The 25,166-nt window shown below is 40.4% G+C and overlaps 2 protein-coding genes across 7 annotated transcripts in view; both read left to right on the forward strand.

Moving 5' to 3' along the window:
- Positions 1-20,667, forward strand: part of stard13b (StAR related lipid transfer domain containing 13b) — a 73,267-nt gene extending 52,600 nt beyond the window's left edge. For all 5 annotated transcript variants that reach the window (XM_085243934.1, XM_085243937.1, XM_085243935.1 and 2 more), the window contains 13 exons: positions 9,720-9,791; positions 10,870-10,951; positions 13,249-13,312; positions 15,766-17,129; positions 17,227-17,397; positions 17,616-17,775; positions 17,864-18,062; positions 18,149-18,362; positions 18,795-18,909; positions 19,020-19,241; positions 19,337-19,554; positions 19,652-19,828; positions 19,970-20,667. In XM_085243934.1, coding sequence (XP_085100060.1) covers positions 9,720-9,791; positions 10,870-10,951; positions 13,249-13,312; positions 15,766-17,129; positions 17,227-17,397; positions 17,616-17,775; positions 17,864-18,062; positions 18,149-18,362; positions 18,795-18,909; positions 19,020-19,241; positions 19,337-19,554; positions 19,652-19,828; positions 19,970-20,087 — 3,176 coding nt within the window. In that variant the 3' untranslated portion in view covers positions 20,088-20,667. The remainder of the gene's footprint in view (positions 1-9,719; positions 9,792-10,869; positions 10,952-13,248; positions 13,313-15,765; positions 17,130-17,226; positions 17,398-17,615; positions 17,776-17,863; positions 18,063-18,148; positions 18,363-18,794; positions 18,910-19,019; positions 19,242-19,336; positions 19,555-19,651; positions 19,829-19,969) is intronic.
- A 2,827-nt stretch (positions 20,668-23,494) lies between these two features.
- nbeab (neurobeachin b) overlaps positions 23,495-25,166 on the forward strand; it is a 213,630-nt gene continuing 211,958 nt past the window's right edge. For both annotated transcript variants that reach the window (XM_085243955.1, XM_085243956.1), the window contains exon 1: positions 23,495-24,083. In XM_085243955.1, coding sequence (XP_085100081.1) covers positions 23,811-24,083 — 273 coding nt within the window. In that variant the 5' untranslated portion in view covers positions 23,495-23,810. The remainder of the gene's footprint in view (positions 24,084-25,166) is intronic.

Raw genomic sequence — 25,166 nt, forward strand, 5'->3', positions numbered from 1 at the left:
TTATTGTAAATCCTGTTTTGCCATTTACATCTACGAAACCAAAAAGCTTTTTCCCCCCTCAAAGACTTTCTTCCTAATACCTGTTTAAAAAGTGTAAAGATAAATAGATTGTTAGTGTTCAACATTGTTTAAACAACCCTTGTTTCAGATTTTTGTCTCCCAATCCTCCTTTGTTGAACTGGCAAATGGAAAAAGGTCTGAATTTCAATGAAAACATCAGGCGTACACATTTTATTTCAGATATTATTTGAGTGTTAAATAATAGAGCACATATACACTTGAATAACAGAGCTATTTAAACTATAGCTCTACATGGTTCTTGTTGTAGATCCCACTGTTCCTAAGGTCAAAATGTACTGTGTACAGTTTGTTAGTTGGTGGAAATTTCTTGCTCTGTTGACTAAAAAACAGAGGGGGAAAAAACAAATGGTTAAGAATCTTGTAACTCTCAGGAACAAACTGGCTCACTCCAACCAACCTCTAACAAGTAAAGCAAACATCGCATTCATAAAGCTCTTTTGCAGATTCCCACTTTTTGCCTGTATTTGGCAAAGAGCAAAGAGCTCACATACTCTTTGCAAACTCCTTCTCCTGTGTGTGAATCAGTTGAGGCTGACAGCTGCCACATGTGTGGAGCTAATCATTTACTAGGTGCAGATTGAAGAAATGCCTTGGCTGCACTGTAACAGGAACACAAAGTCACATATTAACAGAAGTGCTTTGGAAAACTGCTCAGATGTTTTATATTCCACATGCCACAAAAAAATGCTGTACTGTTTTTACAGTGAATAGTAGATTTATTTTGGCTTGGTCTTGGTTAGAAAAGAGATTATATAGTCAGTGCCTTTAGGGGTCTGACCTTAAATTTCCACATTTGCTTATATATAAATGTATTTTGTATGGATGTGAAATAAAAAATATAGATAACTATGTATTATATAGTCCAAAATAATTGGTGATTAAAACACAGTGCTCTAAGTGCCAGAGTTTAACACTTGACTGACCTCTTGTGGTAGAAATGTGCATTACAAGTCATAGCTGGAAAAAAATGACAGAAGTGTAAAGGCAGCGCACATCCAGGTCACAGACATTCAGCCGCCGTCTCTCCTCTTTATAGGCTATTCAGCCCAGACGCCGACGGGCACAGATGAGAAGTGGTTTTACATTTTTAAGTTATTGTTCTGTGGGTAAGAGTACAAATGCTCTAATAGAGCAGAACAGTCACTTAACTCTATGGGTGGCTGGCAGTACTGGTAAACCAAAGCTGTACCTCGTCATACACAAAAGTTGTGCTGACAGTATGATCCTCTGTGCTGCCACTCACAAGTCTGTTTCATGAGTACATCAAGCTCCTGAGGAAATCTTGTAGCCACTCACTTTGAAGTTGTTAATTAGGACCAGCATCCCAACGGATGCTCCATGCTTTTATTGTGGAGGTCCTGAGAGGGCTTTCTCACGGTATGGGGCCCGTGCTCTGACATTGGCCCTCTCTCTACCCTCTGACTCTCCCAGGCCATTCCCAGAGAAGGAGGGAACCCTCCATAGTGCCCTCTGGGAACCTTTCCAAATGAGAGGAAGGAGGACCTAATAGAGCTCTGCAGGATCTGACTTCAGAAGGATTTCTTCAGGATGTTTTTTTCCTTTCTATGTTTGTCTTTACTCATTACTTCACTCATAAACTACACAGGATGTGTTAGTTTATACTAATTATCTCAAAAAGTTGATTCTGTTCATCTAGATGTAGCCTTTTCAGTGGGGGGAAACGTTTCGTCACTCATTCAAGCGACTTCTTCAGTCTCAGCTGACTGCAGGTTTCCCCAATCTTATAAACAGTACATTTGCATAATGACTGAAACTAGCACCACTGATGAAAAATGGGCTGTGAGGTCAGTTTCTTGATCATTAATATGCAAATTGTCACAAGCATTGATCAATGGTCATGGGAAGCATTCACAGAGAGTTGGGGAATGGCTGCAATGTGAAAGATGTACCCTTAGGCCCCCTCCTTGATTCAGAGATGCTCTTTCTCTTTTCACGAAAAAGGGCCTCCCTGACTCCCCGCTCAAATCAGCGTTCCTCCCTGTCCAGGATGTGTACATCCTCACCATTGAGAGTGGCCACTGGTTGCTTAGTGCTTCTGTGTTGTGCCATCCGCTTAGCCAGAGGTTGTTGGTTTCCCCGATGTATTAATCACAGTAATTCTCCTGGCACTTAATGGCGTACACAATATTACTCTGTTTGTGCCAGGCAACTGGATCCTTGGGGTGGACCAATTTTTGGTGCAGCGTGTTTTGGGGTTTGAAAATCACAGAGAAAATGTGCCTCAGGTGTTCCGATACTCCTGACTCATAAGGGCTCACTAAGGGTTTTCACTTAGGCAGCAGTTGTCCTTCTTCTCTTCTGGATCACCTGGAGCATTTTGGGATTTCCTTACCTGGATGATTGAGCATGCATCAAGACATTTATACTAATTAGCATCTGAATTTTTTTTTTTTGCCACAACATTAGAAACATGTGTCATAAAGCTTCCAGTAATTCTATTTTCATGTTACTGTCAAGATTTCACCTGAGCTGCCTGAGAGTTTGTCAGTAATTCTTAGCAATTAGTAATTCTTCTTCACTGGAAAACCAAATTGTAGTGTTTACGTAGACTATCAAAGAGAATGGAGAATCAAGGCATGCACCCTATAGAATTTCACATAAAAGACAAGATGTATGGACTTTGAATGCAGATGCATCAAAGACCTACTGTATAAGAACTTGTTTAGTTTGTTTGTAGGACTAAAGTGTTACATTTAACTACATGGCCACATGGGAAACTGTAGGAGCTAACTGTAACAGAGCTGCCATAAAAGACGAGGAGGAGGGAGTCAACTAGAAGAGCCCTGACAGGAATCTTGCTGAGAGAGGGAAACGGAAAAGAAAGAGGGGAGGTAGCAGACAGCTCCAAGGAGATGTTAGTGAAGAGAAAGTGGAGCTCACCGTAAGTCTGATAGGATTGCAGGCCTTACATCAGGACTGCAGGGAGCACATATGTCCACAGGTACAATAGCTCTCTAGGATCTGTTTCAACAAGCTATGCTTCCTATGTTGGCTTTAAAAAAAAACCCACAGTTTTGAAAAAGGAAAATTTATGAGAGCAGATAGCAACTCCTTGGTGCATGTTATTACTGCCCTGCCCATGTTATTAATCTTGCACTGTGTTTCTTATCTGTTGATAGAGTGAATAATTTCATCTGAAAACTAGAGCAATGATTAATCTATAAAGATCACTGTGGGTTGAGGAAATAGTCCAGGGTTTCAGGGACTTTTGCCTGCATGAAGAAGGAAATCAGCAAAAGCCAAAGCTGATACTTTTATCACAAAAGAAAGCAAATCCTTAAGAAAAGGGCCTCCACGATAGTTTTCAGAACACTTTAACATGCGTGGGAACGTGGCTTCAGTTCAGTGTCTGGAAGTGTTTAGCTTTCACATTGTCTCTTGGAAGTTGCTGCGTATGTATTTCACAGAAAGCTCGACTGATTGATTTCTCCTCTATTCAGAGCTATTGGCAGTAAAGTGGAGGTACATGGGGATCTGGAAATTACCATCCTTTCTAGAGTTTGGGGTCAGAGGTCCCTTCTGTAGTAAAAGACACTTCTGTTTAAGTGTCAGTTTGAAGCCATGTGCCAAAGTATCCTGTAGTGTGACCAAAGGGGAGGAAGCAGAACACCTGTCTGTGAAGCAGAAGTACACTTGACACTAACCTCAGTTTTTGCTATTTGCAAAGCAACCCCAGGGATTCAACATGTGATTGTTAGAACGTTTTCTCGAAACCAAGTCAATGTGAGACACTGTAACAGCCTGCCTGAAAACACTGTAGAGCTGATGGTTTGAACTTTGAAGACTTGGCTTGCTCAGAAGCCACGTGGCCCCAGCATCATACCCAGTTATTTGTCTTCTGGCTCTGACTCCCAGCCAGCAGGAATGGCTATCAGTTTACAGTTTGTGTCTGGGATCATCTGTAAATCCTCCATGGAAAGGCTGTTTGTGGCAGAGTGATTTTGAAAGCTTTCCCTTTTCTTTCTGACTGTTGACTTGGAACATAAACTGATATTTGCTTTTAGAAACCATTTGTAGTTATTTACTAGAGTTTAGCAATGTTTGGATTATCATGAATCGTGCCATTCCCACATGATTTTCAAGCTGGAATTTTACTGAAGGTTTTTTTTTGTTGTTGTTGTTTTTTAAACCTACTGCTGACCAACACTGCACAGGAATGAGCGTATGTGAGTTAGCGTCTTGGTATTTAATTGTTGTCACTGTGCATTGTATTATCATTACTAGCTTGTGAATGCTGAAAAAGCTCTAATGGCTATTTCTAGACAAAAGGCAATATGAATGGTGAAAGAAAGCGAGCTGATGGGTTGTTTCCCCTGAAGATGAAAGAACCTTCTCTCTGGGTGTCCTTCAGAGGTGAAGGAGAGTGTTACCACAGCTGTGCTGCTCTTGTTTAAATTCAATACAGGACCTCAAGAGAAAAACACAGCCCAGATGACTTTTGACCCAGCAGGCTTTGGCAATGGTCAACAGCAGCAGATCCCTAGCTCACGTTGTTATGTTATTTACTCATTTTACTATTTAATCAATACGTGCTTGCTGTGAGTTTGTGTGTGTGTGTCTGCTGAGAAATGAAAAATGCTAAGGTTTATAACTTTTAACAGACAAAGAAAAGAATTAAAGCCCAAATGATGATGATAGATTAAAAGGCTGGTCTGTGGATCTAAGATTTAATTGTGAAACCTTGCATTTACACAGGTTCAGAATGCTAATGCCGCCTTGGCACCAGGTTTTTCTGGGCTCACACTGTGATTGTCCTAAAGTCTCTGTTCTTCAGGAGGCACCGAGATTTTTTTTATCCACTTTGTTACTGGAGACCTGTCGGCCAATGAAAGGATCTCTCCACAGGTCAGTGTGGACCACAGGGCAGAAGTTGGCCCAAGATTTGCACAGCTCATTTGTATTTGGGGACATTTTGCCTTGGTGTCTTAGCAACACAGCCAAAAGCTGATCATTTTAAACCTGCATCCTGTGTCGACCGCAGGATAACAGGTCCCCTGTGTGCCCCACAGGATCAAATGAGGGGGTGGAGGTCCCTGGATGATTCAACATTGGCTCTCTGTAATTACTTGGCCTGTGGAGCCATCTAGCTCATGTGCCAATCAAGAACAAAGTCAAATCTGCAAAGGTACTCTGTTGTCACTCAATACGAGAGAAACAAAGTCTCTTGAATTTGACTAGTATTCTTTATTTCACTATCTTGGTAGTTTATCAGTGATAATGTGAATGTTATAAACTGAAAGGCAGTTGTGATGTTAAGCAGTGGCACCTCCTGTTTCGCTGTGGCATATTGTGCTGAGGATATTGGAGTCTGAGGGACATGTAGAGCTTTGTTAATTAAGACCTTCTTTTGAAATAGGAAGGCTTTATTCCCACGGCATTAGGTGAATTGCATGGGGCAGCACACTATTAATCCACCTTGTGAATTGCAAGCATTTCCTTGAACTCTTCTGTTCTCTTCTTTTGCGCTTCCTGTTTGCTCCCCTGTACACAATTATAAGCTGTGAGACAGAAGGAATGTAAGGCTATTTTCAGCATGAAACATCAGATGTTGCGGTTTTGTTGCAGACTAGGAGAAGGACAGTGTGTTTCCCCTGGCTGTCTGTCTAGCCTTAGCTGACTCCACACAGTGAGTGGGTGTCTGTATGCAATTAGCATCATAAAGGAGAAGAGAGGCCTCACCTCTAGGCTTCCCAGGATGACGACACCTTCTAGTGGAATCTTTTTTTTTTCCATATTGCTGGTTCTGTTTATCATTCTCCAGGTGTTCCTATAGACAGTCTCAGTACTCAGTTACAGTCTGAGTCATCTGGCTGATTCATTTTGTGGCACCGAAGTATGGAGGAGGCACATTTGTGTGGGCATACACAGATAGTAAATTAAACCGTTTGTTTGAGCGTTTTAAAGTTCTGCCATGCTCTTAGTGTCTTTGCTGTTAAATGATTTATTGAGGTAACTAAAGTGGAGGGACTCTGCCATTCTGTCTGTGCTTGAAGCTTTATACCCAGTCCTGGCCCCATTAGACCAGGAGAGGAAATGGCAGAAGTGTCACAGCGAGGCAGGCAGAGGGCAAGCGGAGTACATCTGGAATTCTACTCACATGATAGGAAATTATGGATGGATATGATATCCTTACGTAATCGCAGAGCCATGGAAAACCCTGATCATTTTAAAGTGGCTTTATCCGCATATTAAACCAATAGGTTTTCCTCATAAATCATAATTATGGGGATTTAATCAGTATAATGTAAAATTAGGCTATTGATGTATTGTACAGCCAATCCGGCCCCAGTGTCCTTCTGGATTTGATTTATAAAAACATTTGCTTATTTGATTCTTTCACTTTAAAAGATTTACATTGAACTCTAAGGTAAATTGAGTTGACTTTTTGCTTTTTTTAAACGTGTGTTTGTGTCAAAATATATTTTATTTAAAGATTTTATTTTTAAAAAATCGTGTTCTTTATGCATTTATTTACTTGAAACTACACTCTCACCATATCAGACGACTTTGAGTGTATTTGTTTTGTTTCAGACATAGAGTTGAAACAGATTGACATATATTACTGTTAGGATGATGTTAGCGCAGAGTCTTGTGAGCCGAGGGGCTCAGCATGATTCACTGCTGCTGATTGCTGACAGTTTATGTCATGGTTTTCCCAGAGTTCAGCTGCCTACGTTTTTTCCATTTCATTGACCCGCTGTAACAACATCTGGAGTCTGTAAAAAACGTTCTTCCCTTTTGTTTGTTTAAGTTAAACTTTTCCCACATCACTTTTAACACTTCTTGGATGAAGTTTCGAAAAAAAAAACTGTAAAAGCTGACCTCGTGTAATCTGGACAGAAAACTGAGTGAGAGTCGAGAAACATCTTTTAGGAAATGGTAGGAAATTCTTAATTTTTAATTATTGAAATACAAGAGAGTCCAAGGATTCAGAGGCAATCTCCTCTGTTGGTTATAGCTTAGATGTTTGCCAAAAAATCTGCTGAGTGGGGTATAAAAGAGTTGTCGTGGGCAGAGCTGGATAGGAGGGTCGGGCAGTAGGAGCTGAAGGGGAAGAAGACGGGGGTGAATGTTCACAAGTCTGCCACAGAAAGGGGTGGGTTGAAGGAGAGATTTAGTGTTGGGACAGGCACATGGTAGTTGGGGGTAGACGGAAAGAGAAAGGGAAAGGAGCTGTGGATCTGAGTTCCAACTGGAAGCTGTGTTCAGACAGGGAGAGAGGGCAGGAATGTGGCTCAGTGTGGGAATGAAGATGCTCTGACATGCTGAGAGACACTCTTAAGATTTGATGGATATACCGGTATGAACCACTCTGGCTGTATGATGAAAACATCCCGTGAGTACATGATAATTTGTTCCTGGCAGGAAACTACAGTGGTAGTTTGAAGTGTTTTGGAGAGTAGGCATATTAAGACGGATGCTTCACTGACGATAATTACTTATTAGACTAATGAATGAATGAATTTGTTCTTTTTATTTTAGATTGTTTTACAAAAGAGTATGAAAGGAAGAAGATTTATAAAGGCTCAGGACAAAACAAAATAAAAACCCCAAACGTTTTTGCTCATGTTGTTGCCAATCAATATTTATCAAAAGTTTGGGATGAGACTGTGGGACTACCCACCTAATTCTGTATCTAAACTAGGTTTTCTTTGGGCATTTTGTCACGTCATATCCATGCAATGAATTACATAACAGCTGGGTTTTTTAAAAATATATTTTTGGTAATGTTGCACAAAGAGAATGGTAAAGGAAGGACGCCCTCAGTTGCCACAGATGCTTGAGTTGTGCACAGCTTTTAACATTCAGAGCCATTGTGTCACAGCCAAACTGGGTTTCATCTCTTTGTGAAACTGTAATTTTATACTGTACACAGTTTTAAAGATGTGGGTTGTGGAGGGAAAACACAAGTTCTCATTTTTGGCATCATGCCCATCCAGCCTTTTATCCACAAGAGATTTCCTTAGAGAGAGGATGAGAGGACAGAATGTCTCAGTATCGTGTTACAGAATGCCAAACAGAGAGGAATTCCCAGCTCATGTTACTTGCTCCCAGTGGTCCAACCTGTGGCTGTGGGACACAAGAGGATCTGGCAGCGCTCTCACTATGAGCTACAGTTGAATAATAAAGGCCTGATATTATCCCCCTAAGAGGGAAGGCTAGCTGTTTAGAAAACTTTTAGCTCCTGCTGATACAGGTGGGAACAGAGCAGAGTGGCTCCTGGACGCCTACACATGTTGACTTAACTGCTGGTTAAGGGGGTAAACAGCAGACCTTTTCTATCATCCAAGGACAGAGGGAACTGTTAATATTTATTCAGTTGCATGACCAAAGTCACTTTTTATAGATTTCTGGATGGAAAACAAGTAAAGCAGCACAGGTGAGTTCAGGATTATATCTGGAAAAACGTCCGATAGCTGTACATTCATTTAAACAATACAACTGCTGTAATTATGAAGTATAGTGTGATGAATGATGGTGTTTTATGTTTCAGTCGTATTTTGTCAGGCTCAGATAGGGCTTAGAAATAAGACTTCAGATGTAATGGGAGAATTGTTTGTCAGCCGCTGGCGCAGTTTATGCACGATTATTCTGGAATTAATATTTACTGTCTGTATTCTTCTTCAAATTGTGGAAAGGTTTTTGAACAATAACAACAAAAAACCCACCCTGAAACTGGTAAGAGCTGTTTAATAAATAGATTTAGGTAGATATAAAATCTGTGCTTCATATGTTTTATGTAAAATAATTTACCACAGAGTCAGTTAGGTTTCTAATGCTTAAAATGTACCTGTGGAGTGACTCACCATGATGTAAGGCATTGTTTGGTTATGTGTTTTTTTTTGAAACTTTAAGAATTTTTGTTATAAATTAGTCTTTGGATCAGTTTGTTAATTATCGTGAGACAAACAGTAAAACAAAAAGCATTTTTCAGAACAACCAGAAGTTTAAAAACCTTAAGAAAAATGTTTTTATAGGAAACTGCAATAAACAGCAAATAATCTTCTTCAATGAGGACAAGTAGGCCTTTTTTCAACATAAAAAAGCTATAATAATCCTGCATTATTTCTCCTAACACATTCTTATAAATTCTGATGTTTATTGACTACAGTTTTACATTTCCTCTCCTAATGTAACGCAACCTATTTACTGTAGCACTGGTGTGTCAGACAGCATGTCTTGTGTAGGCGGTAAATGTCACCCAGCTCTATTAGCATTAATGGAAAGGCGCCAATGGTCTGTTTCCTCTCCTTGTCATCAGCAGAGACGTCAGGTCACCGGGACCAGTTTATGATCATGACTGGAGGGATCAATTATCACAAACTCTACTTGTTTGCTTTGCTCGGACTCTATTAAAGAGACATAGAGTGCTGATAAGGATCCTTTTACCCTATTTACATTTTGTCACTGTTTGTTTTATACATAATAGTATCTCTGGATTTACCCAGATCTGCTGTCTGTCCAATCTTAAGTCTGTTGTGCGTGTTGGAAAAAGGCGCAGGCTTGGTTTTGGTTTCACTTGAAAGCCCAGTTTCTTTGTCAAAATGAAAACTAACTCATGTAATGTGACTATATTTCACTTTTTATCTCAAACAACAAAATTTCTTGTATTTCAGAAATTGAGGCGAAAGAGGCGTGTGATTGGCTGCGGGCAGCAGGATTTCCCCAGTATGCTCAGCTCTTTGAAGGTAAAAAAACAAAAAAACTCCTCCACACATTCACACATAACCAAAGGGTCGAAATGTTGACATTGAAGGGAAAAGGGTTAACAAAGTAGAACAGCAATAAAAGGCTTCTGTAAGGAACTAAAAATGGCTTTTTTAAATTTTAGATCTGTTCCTAAATAGAACAGTGTTTTTGATTGAACATGGACTTGCAAGCTGATGAGTGAATAATGGTACACAGTGTTATCTGGTCTGCCCCCAACACTGTACACAAAACCATGTATTCATGAGCTGCATAGTGCGCCTCATTTACACCACTATTCTCAGGAAGCCTTGGAGCTTGAACCGCAGTCAGATCCCTAGACACAGCAACACAAGTGGAAAATTCAGCTGCTTTTAAAGTCTAATCTTTTCCAAGCTACGATTACTACATAAACATGTCTTCTGTGCTTAAAGACTAAAGTCATGGGACGAACTGGGTTTTATCAGAGCTTAAGGTAGCTATACTCCCTCAGATCTCTGCGCTGTGGCCAGACTTCTGATGTGCTGTGGTGCAATATATTTGTTTTCTGACAGTTTGTAGATAGTATGTGGACTTTGGCAATGAATGCAGACATTGCTGTTTGAGTGAATAATAAGTTAACATAATTTTAGTATGATATTGGGATTGTGTATTAGAAATTATCCCAGTGCTTGAAGCTTTTGCCATTTTTTTTAAGTCCAGAATACAGTTTAACAGAATATTCGCCCAACTTTAAAATCAGACCGAGCAACCTCTGCTTTTTATAAGAATTCGACAACTTGACATGAATGCAGTGGAATGTTAGATTCATCCTCTTAAGTTATGTAAGAGGAAGCCCATACCCAGGGCAAGACGTAATGCTCACAAGTCTGAACGCTGTTATTTGAACAAATTCTGTCTCTGCTCATTAGCATCACATACAAAACAAGTTTAGTGGTCTCCCAGCTTTCAATGTAGTTCTGGAAAGAATGTGTTTTCCCCATCTCTCTATCCATTCATCATATCCAAGAACACTGCTAAAATGTCAGGGAGGAATTTGAACACTGCTTCTTTCTCCAACTTTTATTCTTTTTATTCCAGATTCGCAGTTTCCCATTGACATTACTCCTGTGAAAAGAGATCATGATTTTTTGGACAAAGATCTTGTGGAACCTCTGTGCAGGTAATGTCATGTCAGATATTTATAGCTAATCTTTGAAATAAAGTTGCAAACACTGAAGTGGAGCTATGTTAAAGGCCCTGTGAAGTTTGGCATGGAAGCACAACTTCCATGGAATGATGTGAAAAAAGTTTAAAAAGCTAAAAGCTGCAGACACAAATCCTGTATTTATACAACTGTTATTACATAAACTCGTTGGTTATCCCCTTTGGGATCGTGTCAGGAAGGGCATTCAGCTTAAAACTCTGCCAAATCAAACATGAAGCTACCCACTGTGGGGACCCCTATGTGGCAGCGATCAGCTGAAAGTAGCTTACTATGAAGTTTTTTCCCCACTTGGAGTTATGTTTATTATTTCATTTACTAAATCACTGCTTACAGACCTTCACCAGGTTGCACAGATATGGTGGTCCCCAAATGGACAAAATGAAAATTTTGGTTTAAAGTTGGTGTAAGCAACATGCTCTTTTCTACTGGATAAAATACTTCTATATTAACCTGATGTCCTTCTTGTTGTTTGTAAGTAATCTGAGAGATAAGAGAGTTTCCAGGCTTTAGAACACTTAGCCTGGGATTGGAGACTTTGGCTAGCATAAATTAGAACAACATCAGGTGGAAGGATATGGTTGTCTAATAGTGTGATTGACTCTTTTGAAGTCAGATCGGATCGTTGACCTATTTTTAGCACTGCAAGAGGATACGGCTGTTTTTAAATTTTTTTGGCCTTTTCCACATTTTATGCCTCTTGCAGCTTTATTAAATCCTTCACTTGCAAGAGCACTGATGAGACTCTTCTGCTGTTCATCTAACCCAACTATGCATAAATACTGTATATGATTTCCTAGTTTGCCAGAGAGTGACTAAAAACGTACACTAAGCCAACAACTGGTGGTTATAATAACGTTCTTGTAGGGTGAGACAACGCATATACTTTTTCGAGCCAAGATGCAAACAGCACTCAGGCTACCAATGTAACTATAGCAACCATCCCAAGAGGACAGCAGAAGGAACGTGAGGGGTGCCTTGCACAGCTCAATATGCTGTGACTCTAAACAACCCTAAAGAAACTCATCTGAATTCCAAACTAGCCACGGGATAAATACAACACAATTGGAAACAGTTCCACCTCTAACGTGATTGTTGTCCACGACGTTCCTCCATCTCTATGGTAACATTAGGATGGCTTTATTATCAGTTTTGCCACCACAGGCATGTGTGCAAAAATAAACAGCGGCCTTCATCTTGTGATTGAACTGAAGCAGATAGTTATTTTATGTGTGTGAGTTGCTCTCTGATCCTTCACTAAGCAGCCTCCTTTTTATAGTAACCACATTCAAAGCTCTTCTGGCCTGCGGAATAAAGGGCCCCCAGCTTAGAGATCCCCCTCTTCAGTGCTCCACTATCTACAGTAACAATCATGGGAACGTCTTGTTTAACTAACCCCTTCTGTAACACTGGAGAATGGTTAGAGGCCTTTTACTGACACAGAACAATACTGTCAGTCGGTTTAAAAAAAGCCTGTTAGCAGTATGTGGAGCTGTTAAAGCTTGTAATTATCTTACCGCACATTTGTTTCTTTGTCTAAAGCCAACACTCAGTTTAGCGGGAGTGTGTTTTCTTATGTCGTCATTTTTTCCATCTGCAGCGGTTGGTTCATTTTCAGCTCTTAGTGCCGTTGTACAGTGTACTGTAAATTCCAGTTGGCACACCCACAGACTCCTATAAACTGTAATCACTAAGGATACGCTCAAAGCCTTAGTTCGTGATGTTTATTAGAGATACTGAAAGCATTCACTGTTTCTTTTTATAAAACTACGCTAAGGAAATGTACATCAGTATTTATAAATAGATTATGATAAATGCAAAACCTACAGCTATATTGTCTATGCTTCATGTTAAGGACAGTCTTTCTAAATCACCATGCCAAGTTGAAGATCACATTTAAGACCTATATGTTAGCACGTACAGGGGAAAACTTTGAATGAATTTGATTAGGCAAAGTTGAACTAAAGTTCACGTTTGTCAGACTGCTACAGGCAGCCCTTCAAGCTACTATCACTTAGAGAACAGAGCAACTGACAATTACCGGTGTTCATTAGGTTTAGGATACTATTATATGGATAAATTCAGTTTCCCACTGGGTCTGGCTGTGCATCCAAACAGACACTGATCAGATTAACACTTAAACAACAAACAGAAGTGGATCTTTTTCTAGTCTGCTCATCTGGTGTTGATTACTACTGCTGCTTTCTTTTGTTTGCTTGGAACAGCTTTTCATCCTAAGGCTGTTTTTCTTTCAGGCGACTCCACACTTTAAATAAGTGTGCCTCTATGAAACTTGACGTGAATCTTCCAAAGAAGAAAGTAAGTGTTAAAGTCTTTTTACTTTTACAGTTGTGACAAGTATAATATAACATTAAATGCATTTTGGATTTGGGGAAAAAACAGCATCCTCCTTGAAGAGATATATTTTTAAAACACTTTATGACTCAATTGTAGGGGTGCAACGATACACAAAATTCACGGTTCGGTTCGGTTCGATACTTTGGTGTCACGGTTCGATATTTTTTCGATACAAAAAAAATGTTCATGCCTTTTTAATTTGTCATTTATTAAAATTATAAATTTATATTTTAACACAAAAGTACAGTTTTTAAATTTAACCCTAACCCTTGTGCGTGTTTTTTATTTTGACAGCGAATGCGCACCTGCGGACCACTTATGTGCAGCCCTGGTTATATAGCTCGTCATATTGCAGCCACAGAAATTATTTTGTCCATGAAACCATAAAGCTGCACTTTCTTTTTGCCTTATAGTCTGATTTGTCATAACTTCTCAGTTTTGTGGTAAGCTTTTCTTTGGCTGTCACTTCTTCACCCTGACCTGTCTTATTTGGCTCAGCAGAACTAAAATATATATATCCTGCTGCTTTTACACACGCACTCACATAAGCTCAGCGATTCTCTGCGCGATCAACCTCTCACATGTTTAAGCTTGCTGCGGGAGATTTCACTTGTCATGTTTGCATAGTAAGCTAACGATTAATAAGACTATGTCAGAGGAATTGGTGCACAAATTATCATCACTCACAGATCAGTGCTGTCATTGCAAAGTGAAAGCAAAAAAACAAGCGCAAATTCAAACGCGATTTCAATATGTCACATATTGACAGTGGCTCACCGATGCCAATGACATAATTACCCAGCTACATTTCTGAAAGAATGCAAAAGCATTGACATATATTTTTCCTTCCTGCAATAGCCCGACGGGCAGGGCAGAGATAGATTTTGGTAGCCCGACTGAAAAGATCGCTAGCCCCGGGACGTCGGGCTAGCGATATTGCGAGCCCTGTATCTGATTGAGGAATCACTCATCTTTGGAAAAAGAGAGTTTATTACAGAGAAATGGCTCTTTCCAAAATAAAAGCTATACTATCCGCTTCTTGTGGGCTATATTCTCAGCAGCATATTAAACATATAAGGAGAATCATGTGCTAACAGCTGTCTAAATGACTCGGCTAAAGTTAGTAGCATGCTTGCTTGTTTTTTTTCTGCTTCCACTTGTCTTTGCACTAGGATGATGTCGGCGTAAATGTGCAGTCATATTCGTTGTGTTCCCACTAGTGCTTTCAGGTTAATCTCGTTGAAATGACCTTAACGCCACAACACGGCAAATCTCCGTTAACGAGCTACCGCCGATCGCTCCGTGCATGGGGCTAGACGGCCAACACCTTAACGAGCTAACTGCGCTAACACACTAGCTCCCACCCATGTAATTGAGCATTGCATGGCACATCCAACATACTGTTTTACTTTAGTGCATGACTCGCTTACCTTCAGGGTCATACGTCACATGAAAACCAAAATAATTCCAAACGCCAGATCTGAATGAGGGTGCGGGAGGTCCATGTTGTAAGGAGAGCTTAACTTCTGTCTCGCTAGCTTGCCCTGCGCTCTTCCTTCTGATGATGCTGTCTGTGTTGAGCGCTCAGTGAATCTGCGTTCGACTACTCCGCCTAGGCTGCACTGTTGAGCCTAGGCGGAGTAGTCGAACGCAGATTCACTGAGCGCTCAACACAGACAGCATTGTCAGAAGGAAAGTTGATAAAATAAATTAAACATTTTGTATTGTTCGATACATATGCGTACCGAACCAAAAGCACTGTATCGAACGGTTCAATATCGATACGAATATCGTTGCACCCCTACTCAATTGGTAATATATTTATTTTTGCCACAACAATAGCCTTTTGTGTGCGACTCTCCACATAGTCTGGACTGCTTTGAGCTGTTATTCTTGGTTTGTAGCTCTTAATAGAAAAAAAATCTTTGAGTCTAATACCACAGTAGTTATCAGTAATTTTTAAGATGTTGAAAAGAAATGTTAATACATGCTTCAGCACAAATAGAACCTAACTTTATCTTTATATACAACTATTATTACATTCACAGTTATTACTTCTTATTTGTTCGCGCACTGGAATGTAGCCTTGTCTTGGCTGGTTGCATAATGGTATTAGTCCTTTGCAAACACATTTTCCTTTTATTGCCTGTAGCTATCCTTTGTGCTATAGATTTTGTGTGTTAGTACACACGTTTTAGCTTCCAGTGAAAAAATTTCACACACACACTACAAAGAGGTAAAATATGCAAATTATCCTTTGTGGAGTGTTTCTGCATCCATGGTCTTTTTGATTGTTATTCTTATTTCAGTGGATAGTTATTTACTACTGCAGTAACTTTCATGAGACCTAAATAGCAGCAGTTGCAGTTATATCTGCCAGAATAATTAGTGTAAAATAATTTTTCTTTTCCCAGAGTGAAGACTCTGATGAAGACGATCTGTTTGCTATTAGTGACAAATGGACCTTTGAGTGGAGCAGCCGGCGTTGGTCCAGGTTACAGGACATTGACAGTCTGCTGGGAAATCACAGAGAGGGTGAGCTCTCCAGAGATGGTGTGCCTCTGAGAACTACCACCAGCAGCGAGAGTGTTCTGACAGACCTCAGTGAGCCAGAGGTCTCTTCTTTGCACAGCGAGAGCAGCGGAGGCAGCGGTCATCGGGGCCTCAGCACAGAGGACTCTGACTGTTCTAACCGCACCTGCTCAGACACTGCAGCAATGCCAGACTCAACTTCTCTCACAATGCCTCACATCCCCAAAGAATTTGCTCACTTCAATTCACCATCTGACAAGCACAGCAAAACAACCCACTCTCGTGCCAAGGAGTTACTAAAGCGTATGGATACACTGAGCTCCCGAGGTACTCTGGGAAAAGGCCATAAGACGCTGGTAATCAGCTCTCCTGTGCTGCAGCAGAAGGCCCAGGCCCTGAAGAAATTGAGGTGTGAAGACATAATAAATGGAGATGGTGGAGCTCTGGAACCACCATGCAATAAAATTCTGCCATCCCACTCCAGTAGTGAGGGTAGCAGCCATTCTGGTGGCAGCACTGTCAGCACACCCAGCCTAAAAGAGCGTAAGCCTCACCGTGTTGACCATAAACGCAGCGGCATGTATTTGGAGGACATGGACATCTTCTCAGGATCCCAAATGAATAAAGTTGCAGAACAAAATCGTAGAAATGAATTTTGCTCTTATGAAAACCTCGTGGTCCACATTCCCAAAGACCACAAGCCAGGAACCTTCCCCAAAGCATTGTCCATAGAGAGCCTGTCCCCAACTGGTGGCGCCTCAATTAACTGGCACACTGGCAGCATGCACCTGGACTCCCCTTTAATTTCATGCAGAAAGGAAACACGGCCTGCCACCCAGTCCTCTTCCAGAGGTAGCCGCATCAGTGTGTACGATAATGTTCCTGGCTCGCATCTGTATGCCAGCACTGGAGACCTGATAGACCTGGAGAAAGAGGATCTGTTTCCACACCTGGATGATATCTTACTGCATGTCAATGGTCTACAACAGATAGTGGACCACTGGTCAAAAAATGTGTTACCTGGAGGCGAGGGGATAGTACAGATCGATGACGGGAAGGATGATACAGCAGGGCTTCAGTCCTCTAGTCAGATTACATTGGACTTTGAGGGAAATTCTGTCACGGAAAGCCAGATCGTGCCTAGTGATGGAGACAGAGACAAAGTATCACTTACAGAGACAGAATCTACAAGGCTCAGGGAAAGGAGGGACTCCGGTGTAGGTGCATCACTCACAAGACCTAATAGGTAAGACTGAACTGATAGAACTAAGCAGTAAGAGTATGTTAAGATGAATAAAAGTTTACTCTATTTTCTTTGCTTTTTTAATCTCTTTTGGCATTAGGTTAAGATGGCCCAGCTTTCAGATATCTAATCGTCTAAGTCACTCAAGAGCATCCCTGCAGATCACAAACCAATCAGCAGGCCAGCTGAGTTTGTTACAAAAGTTTTCACTGTTGCGTTTGACTGCAATCATGGAGAAGTATTCCCTGACCAATAAACATGGCTGGACTTGGTAAGTCTAACGTATTCTCCCAACTACTTATGTTTGATTCCTATTTTCAATTTGGATTTTATTACAGTTCTTTGAACTGATAATCACTCTCAGTCATCAGTATTATTTATGTATGTATTTGTCCAAATCCTGATATACTGTATTGGCGTCCTTCATTGCCATCATCTTTCTTTAGTCTAAAGAGAATTTTTTTAAACATGTGCTAATGTCTCTCCTAGGTCTGTGCCAAAATTTATGAAGAGAATGAAGGTACCAGATTATAAGGATAAGAATGTGTTTGGAGTTCCTCTCATTGTGCATGTGCAGCGTTCAGGACAGCCCTTGCCCCTCGGCCTGCAGCAGGCCCTGCGGTACTTGAGGAGTCAGTGCCTTGACCAGGTCAGTGACAGTATACGATACTCTCACACTGCACATGCCTTTCATTTTCATATATGAAGTTTATGTGATATAACTGTTTTGCTTCCAGGTGGGTCTTTTTCGTAAATCAGGCGTGAAGTCTCGAATCCAAGCTCTGAGGCAGATGAATGAAAGTTCTCCAGAAAATGTAAATTATGAGGATCAGTCTGCCTATGATGTGGCTGATATGGTGAAGCAATTCTTCAGGGATTTACCTGAGCCCCTACTCACCAGCAAGCTGGGAGAGACCTTCCTCCATATTTACCAGTGTAAGTAAAGACTGCATTTTTATCTGTTATCACTACCTCTGCAAAGCACAAATGTTGTGTTCTAATCCTTTTATTCACCTGTGCAGATGTACCAAAGGACCAAAGATTGCAAGCTGTCCAGGCCGCCATCATGTTGATGTCTGATGAAAATCGAGAGGTACTGCAGACGCTGCTCTGTTTCCTTAGTGATGTCACTTCCTCTGTGGCGGAGAACCAGATGACACCTATGAATATTGCTGTGTGCCTGGCTCCGTCCCTCTTCCATCTCAACAAAATGAAGAAGGACAATCTATCACCAAGGTATTGTTTTCTTTTTTTCTTGTGTTACACTTAACTTGGTGTCTGTGGTTTTGGGTAACATTACCTGCCATTCTGTGTTTACAAAAATAATGATGAAGACATGCATACATTAACTCCTGCATGATTATCTTCCCCACAGCTCCATAAAGATCGCTATAAAGTGGGTTACAGATTTTACTCATCCCTCAGGGGTGCAGTAGATAACTCTCTTTCTGGGCCAGTTTTACCCCAGTTAAAGCTTAATGTTTTATGAGATCATGCTGTGTACAAACAAAGCAAAGCTCTCTAATTTAGCAAGTTGAAATTGTTGCTAAAGAGATCAAAGCGGTTTCCTGCAGAGCGGAAGAAGGGTTTATATACTGTTTCTTGTGGGGATGTTGACCTGAAGTCCCTGCTGGCCTAATAGGTTTTCTCTCCTCATATAATCTCCAGGGCCATGCATAAGAAGTATGCTACTGGCAGACCAGACCAGAAGGATCTGAATGAGAATTTAGCAGCGGCACAGGGCCTCGCTCACATGATCATAGAGTGCAACCGCCTCTTTGAGGTACGAGAACCTGTGTTTATTATGCAGTAAGAATTTAAAGCCTGGATGCAGTATCTAGTCTTGTTTTTATTTGCTGTGAGCCTTACCTTATGCTTTTATGCACCCATTAGATCCCTCATGAGATGGTTACTCAGTCGCGTAATTCCTACGTGGAGGCTGATTTGCATGCACCAACAATTGACGAGCTGTGCAAGCAGTCGGAAGATGAGGATGGAACATACCAAACACTTTTGGAGGGGAGACTTCAGAACCTGCTCAAAGAGGCCCGGGAAAAATCCAAATACTGGGTGTCGTGCAGCAGCTCTGATAACACAGAGCTCTATTATAAGAAGGTTAGTTTTCTAACCTAAACTTAAACCACTATCTTTATTTCAAAGATAGTGGTACATGAAAACAATCCTTTTTGTGTCTTATGTGTGTGATCCAGGTGGGAGATGGCAACCCTTTGAGACGTTGGAAAGTGTCTGTCGAGGTGGAAGCGCCGCCATCTGTGGTGTTGAACCGGGTGCTGCGAGAGCGCCACCTGTGGGATATGGACCTCCTTCAGTGGAAAGTGTGCGAGACACTGGACAGGCAAACAGAAGTGTTTCAGTATGTCCTGAGTCGCATGCCCCCTCATCCCAGCAGGGACTTTGTAGTTCTTAGGTGAGTGCTTAAGAAAACTCAGTGATCTCTTATTTTGGGAATAGCTCAAATTGTATTTCTTAAGATACCATAATCAGTCTCTTTCTGTGCATTCAAGGTCATGGAGGACAGACTTGCCCAAAGGTGCTTGCTCCCTGGTTTCTGTGTCTATAGAGCACGAAGACTGTCCTCCTTTAGGAGGGATAAGGGCTATAGTCCTGGAGTCTAACTACCTATTAGAGCCCTGTGGCTCAGGAAAGTCCAGACTAACTCACATCTGCAGAGTGGACATGAAGTAAGTCCCACAATGAGCTTTTACACAAGATTCTTTTAGAAAGTGCTATATAGAAAAGTTGTTCTCTTATGGTTTGAGCTGCATTTCTAAATATTTTGTGATGTATGCTATAGTATATTGAATATAGTGATTTGATTTCAGGGGACGGACTCCAGACTGGTACAACAAAGCCTTCGGCCACCTTTGTGCTGCAGAAGCTGCCCGAATCCGCAACTCCTTTCAGCCACTAATCGCAGACGGCCCAGAGACCAAAATCTGAAATTCTTTGCTGCTTGTGTCTGCTCAGCCTTGAGATCAACATTGAGCCTTTGAGTCATTGCTAACAGCCACAAAAAGTAGAGACGGGGCTCCAGAACGAAAGCACAGTTTATTGTTTGTTTGTCTGAATGCAAAATGCTCTGATAATAACTTATGGCTCCTCTGAAATTGCACAATTTTAAAAGAGGACATCTTATAGGTGCTGAGCATAATTCTTCATTGGGAAATTAATTATCCTGCCAATATCATTGACATTTATGACTATTTTATTTACCTTCATGTTTCTAAAACTGTATGTTATAATAATTATCTTTAATAATATTATTGTATTATTGTTTCTACAATGTCTAGGACATTCGAGCTCTGAAATGCTTCTGGGAAGCATATATTTGTTTGTTTCAGATTTAAAGCTATAATTATTATGATGTACACTCAAGTGTATATATGTGTGTCTGTGTGTGTGTGTGTGTGTGTGTGAATATACTGTAAATTAAATAGAATGTATATTTTGTGTGTATGTGTATATATATATATATATATATATATATATATATATATATATATATATATATATATATGTGAAGGGGTAATGAGTACATATGTTAATTTTCCATATATTAATTAATTTTTCTGTGTGAACCGTTCTGTCAAACACATGGTACAAAATTGTAAGCTGGTTTTACTTTGCTCCTTTATTGCCATTTTGAAATGGATGTAACTGTAATAAACGTTGACCTTCAGTGGTTGTGAAGAAGGTGACTTAAGGTTTGACTTGATCATACCTGCTTTAGGGTACTGGATTGTGCAGTCAGGTCCAAAAATTTCTTTTTTTTTTTTTAAAAAATAAAACCATGAAAATGATGAAATGCTTTGTGTGCTGATTCCTAATTGTATTATCCGATTCTAAAAATAAGTAAAAATTTAAACAGTATTTTTGGGAGTATGTGAACTCGATTAATCCTCAAAAGAAGCTAAGAACTTGTTACAGACGTTTAAGAGGTGTCAGAAATTCTCATTTAAAAATACTTAAATATTTTTAAATACAAAAGTTCATACACCGAGCAAGAAAATACACTTCACTCTGATTTGGAATGAGAGGGACCTCTGCTGGCTTTTTACAAAACTCATGTGACTCGAAATAGTGCACAGAGGATGGCTTATCTGAAATTGATTGCTTTTCTAATGCCACCTCAATAGTGGTTGAAAAAGCTAATAAAGACTGTTTTATTATTCTCTGGCTTTTTTCTTCCAAACTACATGGTAACTATATGGTAACTTGCAAATGTACTGTTTATAAGATTGGGGAAACCTGCAGTCAGCTGAGACTGAAGAAGTAACTTGGATGAGTGACGAAACGTTTCTCCCACTGAAACCGCTATGTCCAGATGAACAGAATCAACTTTTGGAGATTTACTTACCTGAATGATTGAGAATACATCAAGACATATATGGTAACTTGGGTTAAACTAGGAAAACGGTCAGTTTCTGCCACTAGATGGCTCCTCTATTTGCAGATTGATGATCTTTATCAATGATTTTTACAGTGGCAGCTTTTATTTTTCCTCTTAATGATCTTGCCATCGGTACATTTATTTATTTTAGCACGTTGAGAACATATCACCATACATATATAATACATTTTTGATGGCAGTCTAGGTTTTTGTATGCCATTTATGTACATGCCGTTGGTGTGTGTAGACCAAGCCTCCTTCACTGATCTCAGTTCAACACTAGCAGTGTTTGTGTCTCAGTTACATTGATTCAGTGACCCGTTGATATGCAGAGACAAAACATTAGAAAAAATAAAATAGAATATATGTATGCCTTATACAATGCATTCTACAAACTAAGCCACTATGCGAAGATATAGCAAGAGAAAAATAGAACGCGAGAAACGTGAGTAAAAACAATGTCATTCAACAAACTTCTACATTTCATTCGCAGGTGAACTGGCAAATATTACAATGTGGATCATTTTGCGGTGGTTTATCACAAAATACATCAAAATTACACAATGGTAGTCATGATAGGCACAGCAGTAAAAACTGACACGACTCTTTTGAAGCCATGCTGACACAGATCTGTTTAATGAGCTCTTGAAAGGCACGCTCAGCCGACTGTCAGAAAGGAAGATTGACAGAATTGTCCCAAGCTGTCAGTGCCAGCCTGTTTTATATAAATGCTGGAAACTGATTTTTTGATTATTATCTTTTTTAAAAACAAACAAACAAAACAGATGTTTGTGCACAGAAACGTTCTCTAAAATGTATCTATATGTATGGGATTACATCTATCCATCTATTCATTTTTCTTTCTTTTATAAAAAAAACAAATAAGTGGAAAATGCCCTAACAGTGTATCTTTTAGTCATTGCTCTGTGAGAAATAAGGGCATGTAAAAGATATTGGAGAAGTCAGCCCTCTTAATTGTCTCATAAAACATTTAAGGTGGGGGGGGAGTGGCAGAAATGCTGCATAGTATAATTACACTGTCCATTCGATTGTGTGTCCACAAGACGACTGCTCCCTAATTCAGTAGGAAAGTTAAGAGAAACCCTGTCTCAGTATTAGTATTCATCCTAATGTAATTAAATTTATATTGCCTTGCATAAAAGACTATCCAAGGTCACATTTGTCCTTCATGAACTATGCCACACCTGGCGCTCTATAACGAAACGACCATACATTTTTGTGAGAAAGATAATAATAATTGTCAGCTACAATACAGACATTTACAAGTGTACATGTGCAGTGCTGATTAACCTTTCACGAATATGTAAATAAAAGCAACAGTGAGTTATTTGGTAATTCTCGTTTTTGATAGGAGTACAGGTATCTTTAGCAAGCTGGTATATGCGCATAATATCATTGGTCAGGTATTATATTCAGGTGTACCAACTCATCACTGAATACAGTAAATACAGTTTGGTGCACCAACAATGGAAGTCATCTGTAATGTTCGGCTCTGGCTCTGCTTTTAATGCGAATATTTCCACCACATGTGGTTTTCTTTTCTTTTTATCCCGTCCATTTCTATTTTACTCAGTGTTGATTTCATATTATTTTACTTTATTTTACATATAATTGTTTTCTATTTTCCAATGACAACTTTTCTCATACCTAAGTTACTAAATTAGCATCTCTAATAAAAAATAGATAAATCTCTAACCTTCACCGGTAAAATCTAATTTTGACTTAAGGAAATGAGAAACCTGTTGAAATTCATTAGCCATCAGGATAACACGGTCTATTTTTTCTGTCTACATTAAGTGTCTGTCTAAAGTTATTGAAGCCAGCCGGTCTTGGCTGTTCCAGCCCACGCCGCGGAGAACGCGGCGAAGCGACACGTCTCCGGTATCTCAGACAACGCAGGCGTAGTGAGCGAGACGACAGGTAGGGGGCGGCAACATGGCGGTAACGGCAGCACAGCCACTGAACAGCGCACATCCTGAGAGCGGCACAATCACACACAGCTTTGTGTGTTCATCGCAGGTCTGTCAGCTCGGTAAACTGCCCGGCACCGATTTCACACAGGACCTACTGACCAGAACTCCCCAGAGTGGATTTCACTGAAAGAGAGTGATTTCTTTTTTGGTGTTTTGCTTTTTTTGTTTTTTTTCTCGAGTGTTTATTTCATTTTTTTTCGTGATGCTCCAGAACAGTGATTAAGTATATTGCAGAGATAAAGCGTAACAGCTCCTGAAAAGCTCCCGCTTTGGCTGGAAATGACAAGCGGTAGACCGGTGACAATGCCGGGCTCGCTGTCGCTCTCGGACCGACAACCTCCTCCAGGTCACGGGCAACACGCGGCTGCAGTCTCCGCTGCGGCCGGTGAGACTGTGATGATGTCCGGATCAGGTTCAGTGGTCCTCCCGGCTGGGATTATGAATCCATCGGTTCCTATCCGGAATATCAAGATGAAATTTGCCGTTCTTACCGGACTGATCCAGGCTGGAGAGGTTAGCAACCGGGATATTGTTGAAACGGTGCTGAATCTGGTAAGCAAACATTTTACCTATCACTTTGTGACTGGACATTACTGCACAAACCCCAAATCATCACTGGTGTTCAGTGGCAACTAATAGAATATAACGTGCATGTAACAAAATAATATTTATTTATTTATTTATTTTTTACATCGAGCGGGGGGAAATAATAATTACATTATTTACAGCATTAATATGAGCAGCTGCCCCAGGATATGGGAGAGTATACAGCAGTGAACAGTTAAAAGTCACACATGTACACATACAGATAAGGAAGGAGGAGGTGGAGGTAAGAACACAAAGCCATAGCTCAAGTTTTCTAAGAAGTCCCACAAAGTCCCAGCTTCCCTTGTGTTTTCCTGCAAATCAAGCAGAGTCATTGCAGGTGAAGTGCATCACTTGCTGGGATTTAAAGGGCAATGTCAAGTGGTATTCATGTTAAAGTAAAATATGAGCCCATGCAGGAAGGCAATTGCTTCTTCTAAGTGTGGGAAAATTTCAGGGATAGACCTGGCAACTGCAGGGGAGCTATTCTCACGGAGCCCAGACTTACTATAGCCCTGCTTTGTGATGTGATCAGTGTAGCTCCCCAGCAGCGTGTTAAAGATATAGATTCTGCACTTAATTAAAATGTGGTATCTTGTGGTAGTATGATAGTCACCACCCTCTGCCCATATACATTTACTGTTACCTGTAGAACATTTTGTTTCACTGCTGCTTCTAAAAAAGTAAGAATGAATGATTTCAGCACAATGTGTTTGAGAATTTGAACCCATATATGACCAGGCTAACCAAGTGAAACCAGTTTGCTGTCCTGGTGTTTAAATAGACTGTGTAGGCAGTTAATACCTTTTTGCTTTGACCATCTGCAGGAGTACTGCACAGCCTGTTTGCAGAAGTTTGCCTCTCCTTGTTAGCACACTAGAGATTAATTACGACCTGTTCTGGCACAACAGAGATCCACTTTGTGCAGCAGGACAAATTGTAGCCTTTGGCATGTTCAGGCATGAGAGAAGTACTGCAATAGCTGGAGTCTCTGACACCTTGCCCCCTCACACTTTGCAGCGCTTTTTTCACAGGAAATGTGCACACCAG

Source organism: Mchenga conophoros, linkage group LG14 (genome assembly GCF_057382185.1).
Source record: "Mchenga conophoros isolate Kocher_MC1m ecotype Shallow Benthic linkage group LG14, M_conophoros_male_GT1.1, whole genome shotgun sequence".
NCBI classification, from domain to species: Eukaryota; Metazoa; Chordata; class Actinopteri; order Cichliformes; family Cichlidae; genus Mchenga; species Mchenga conophoros.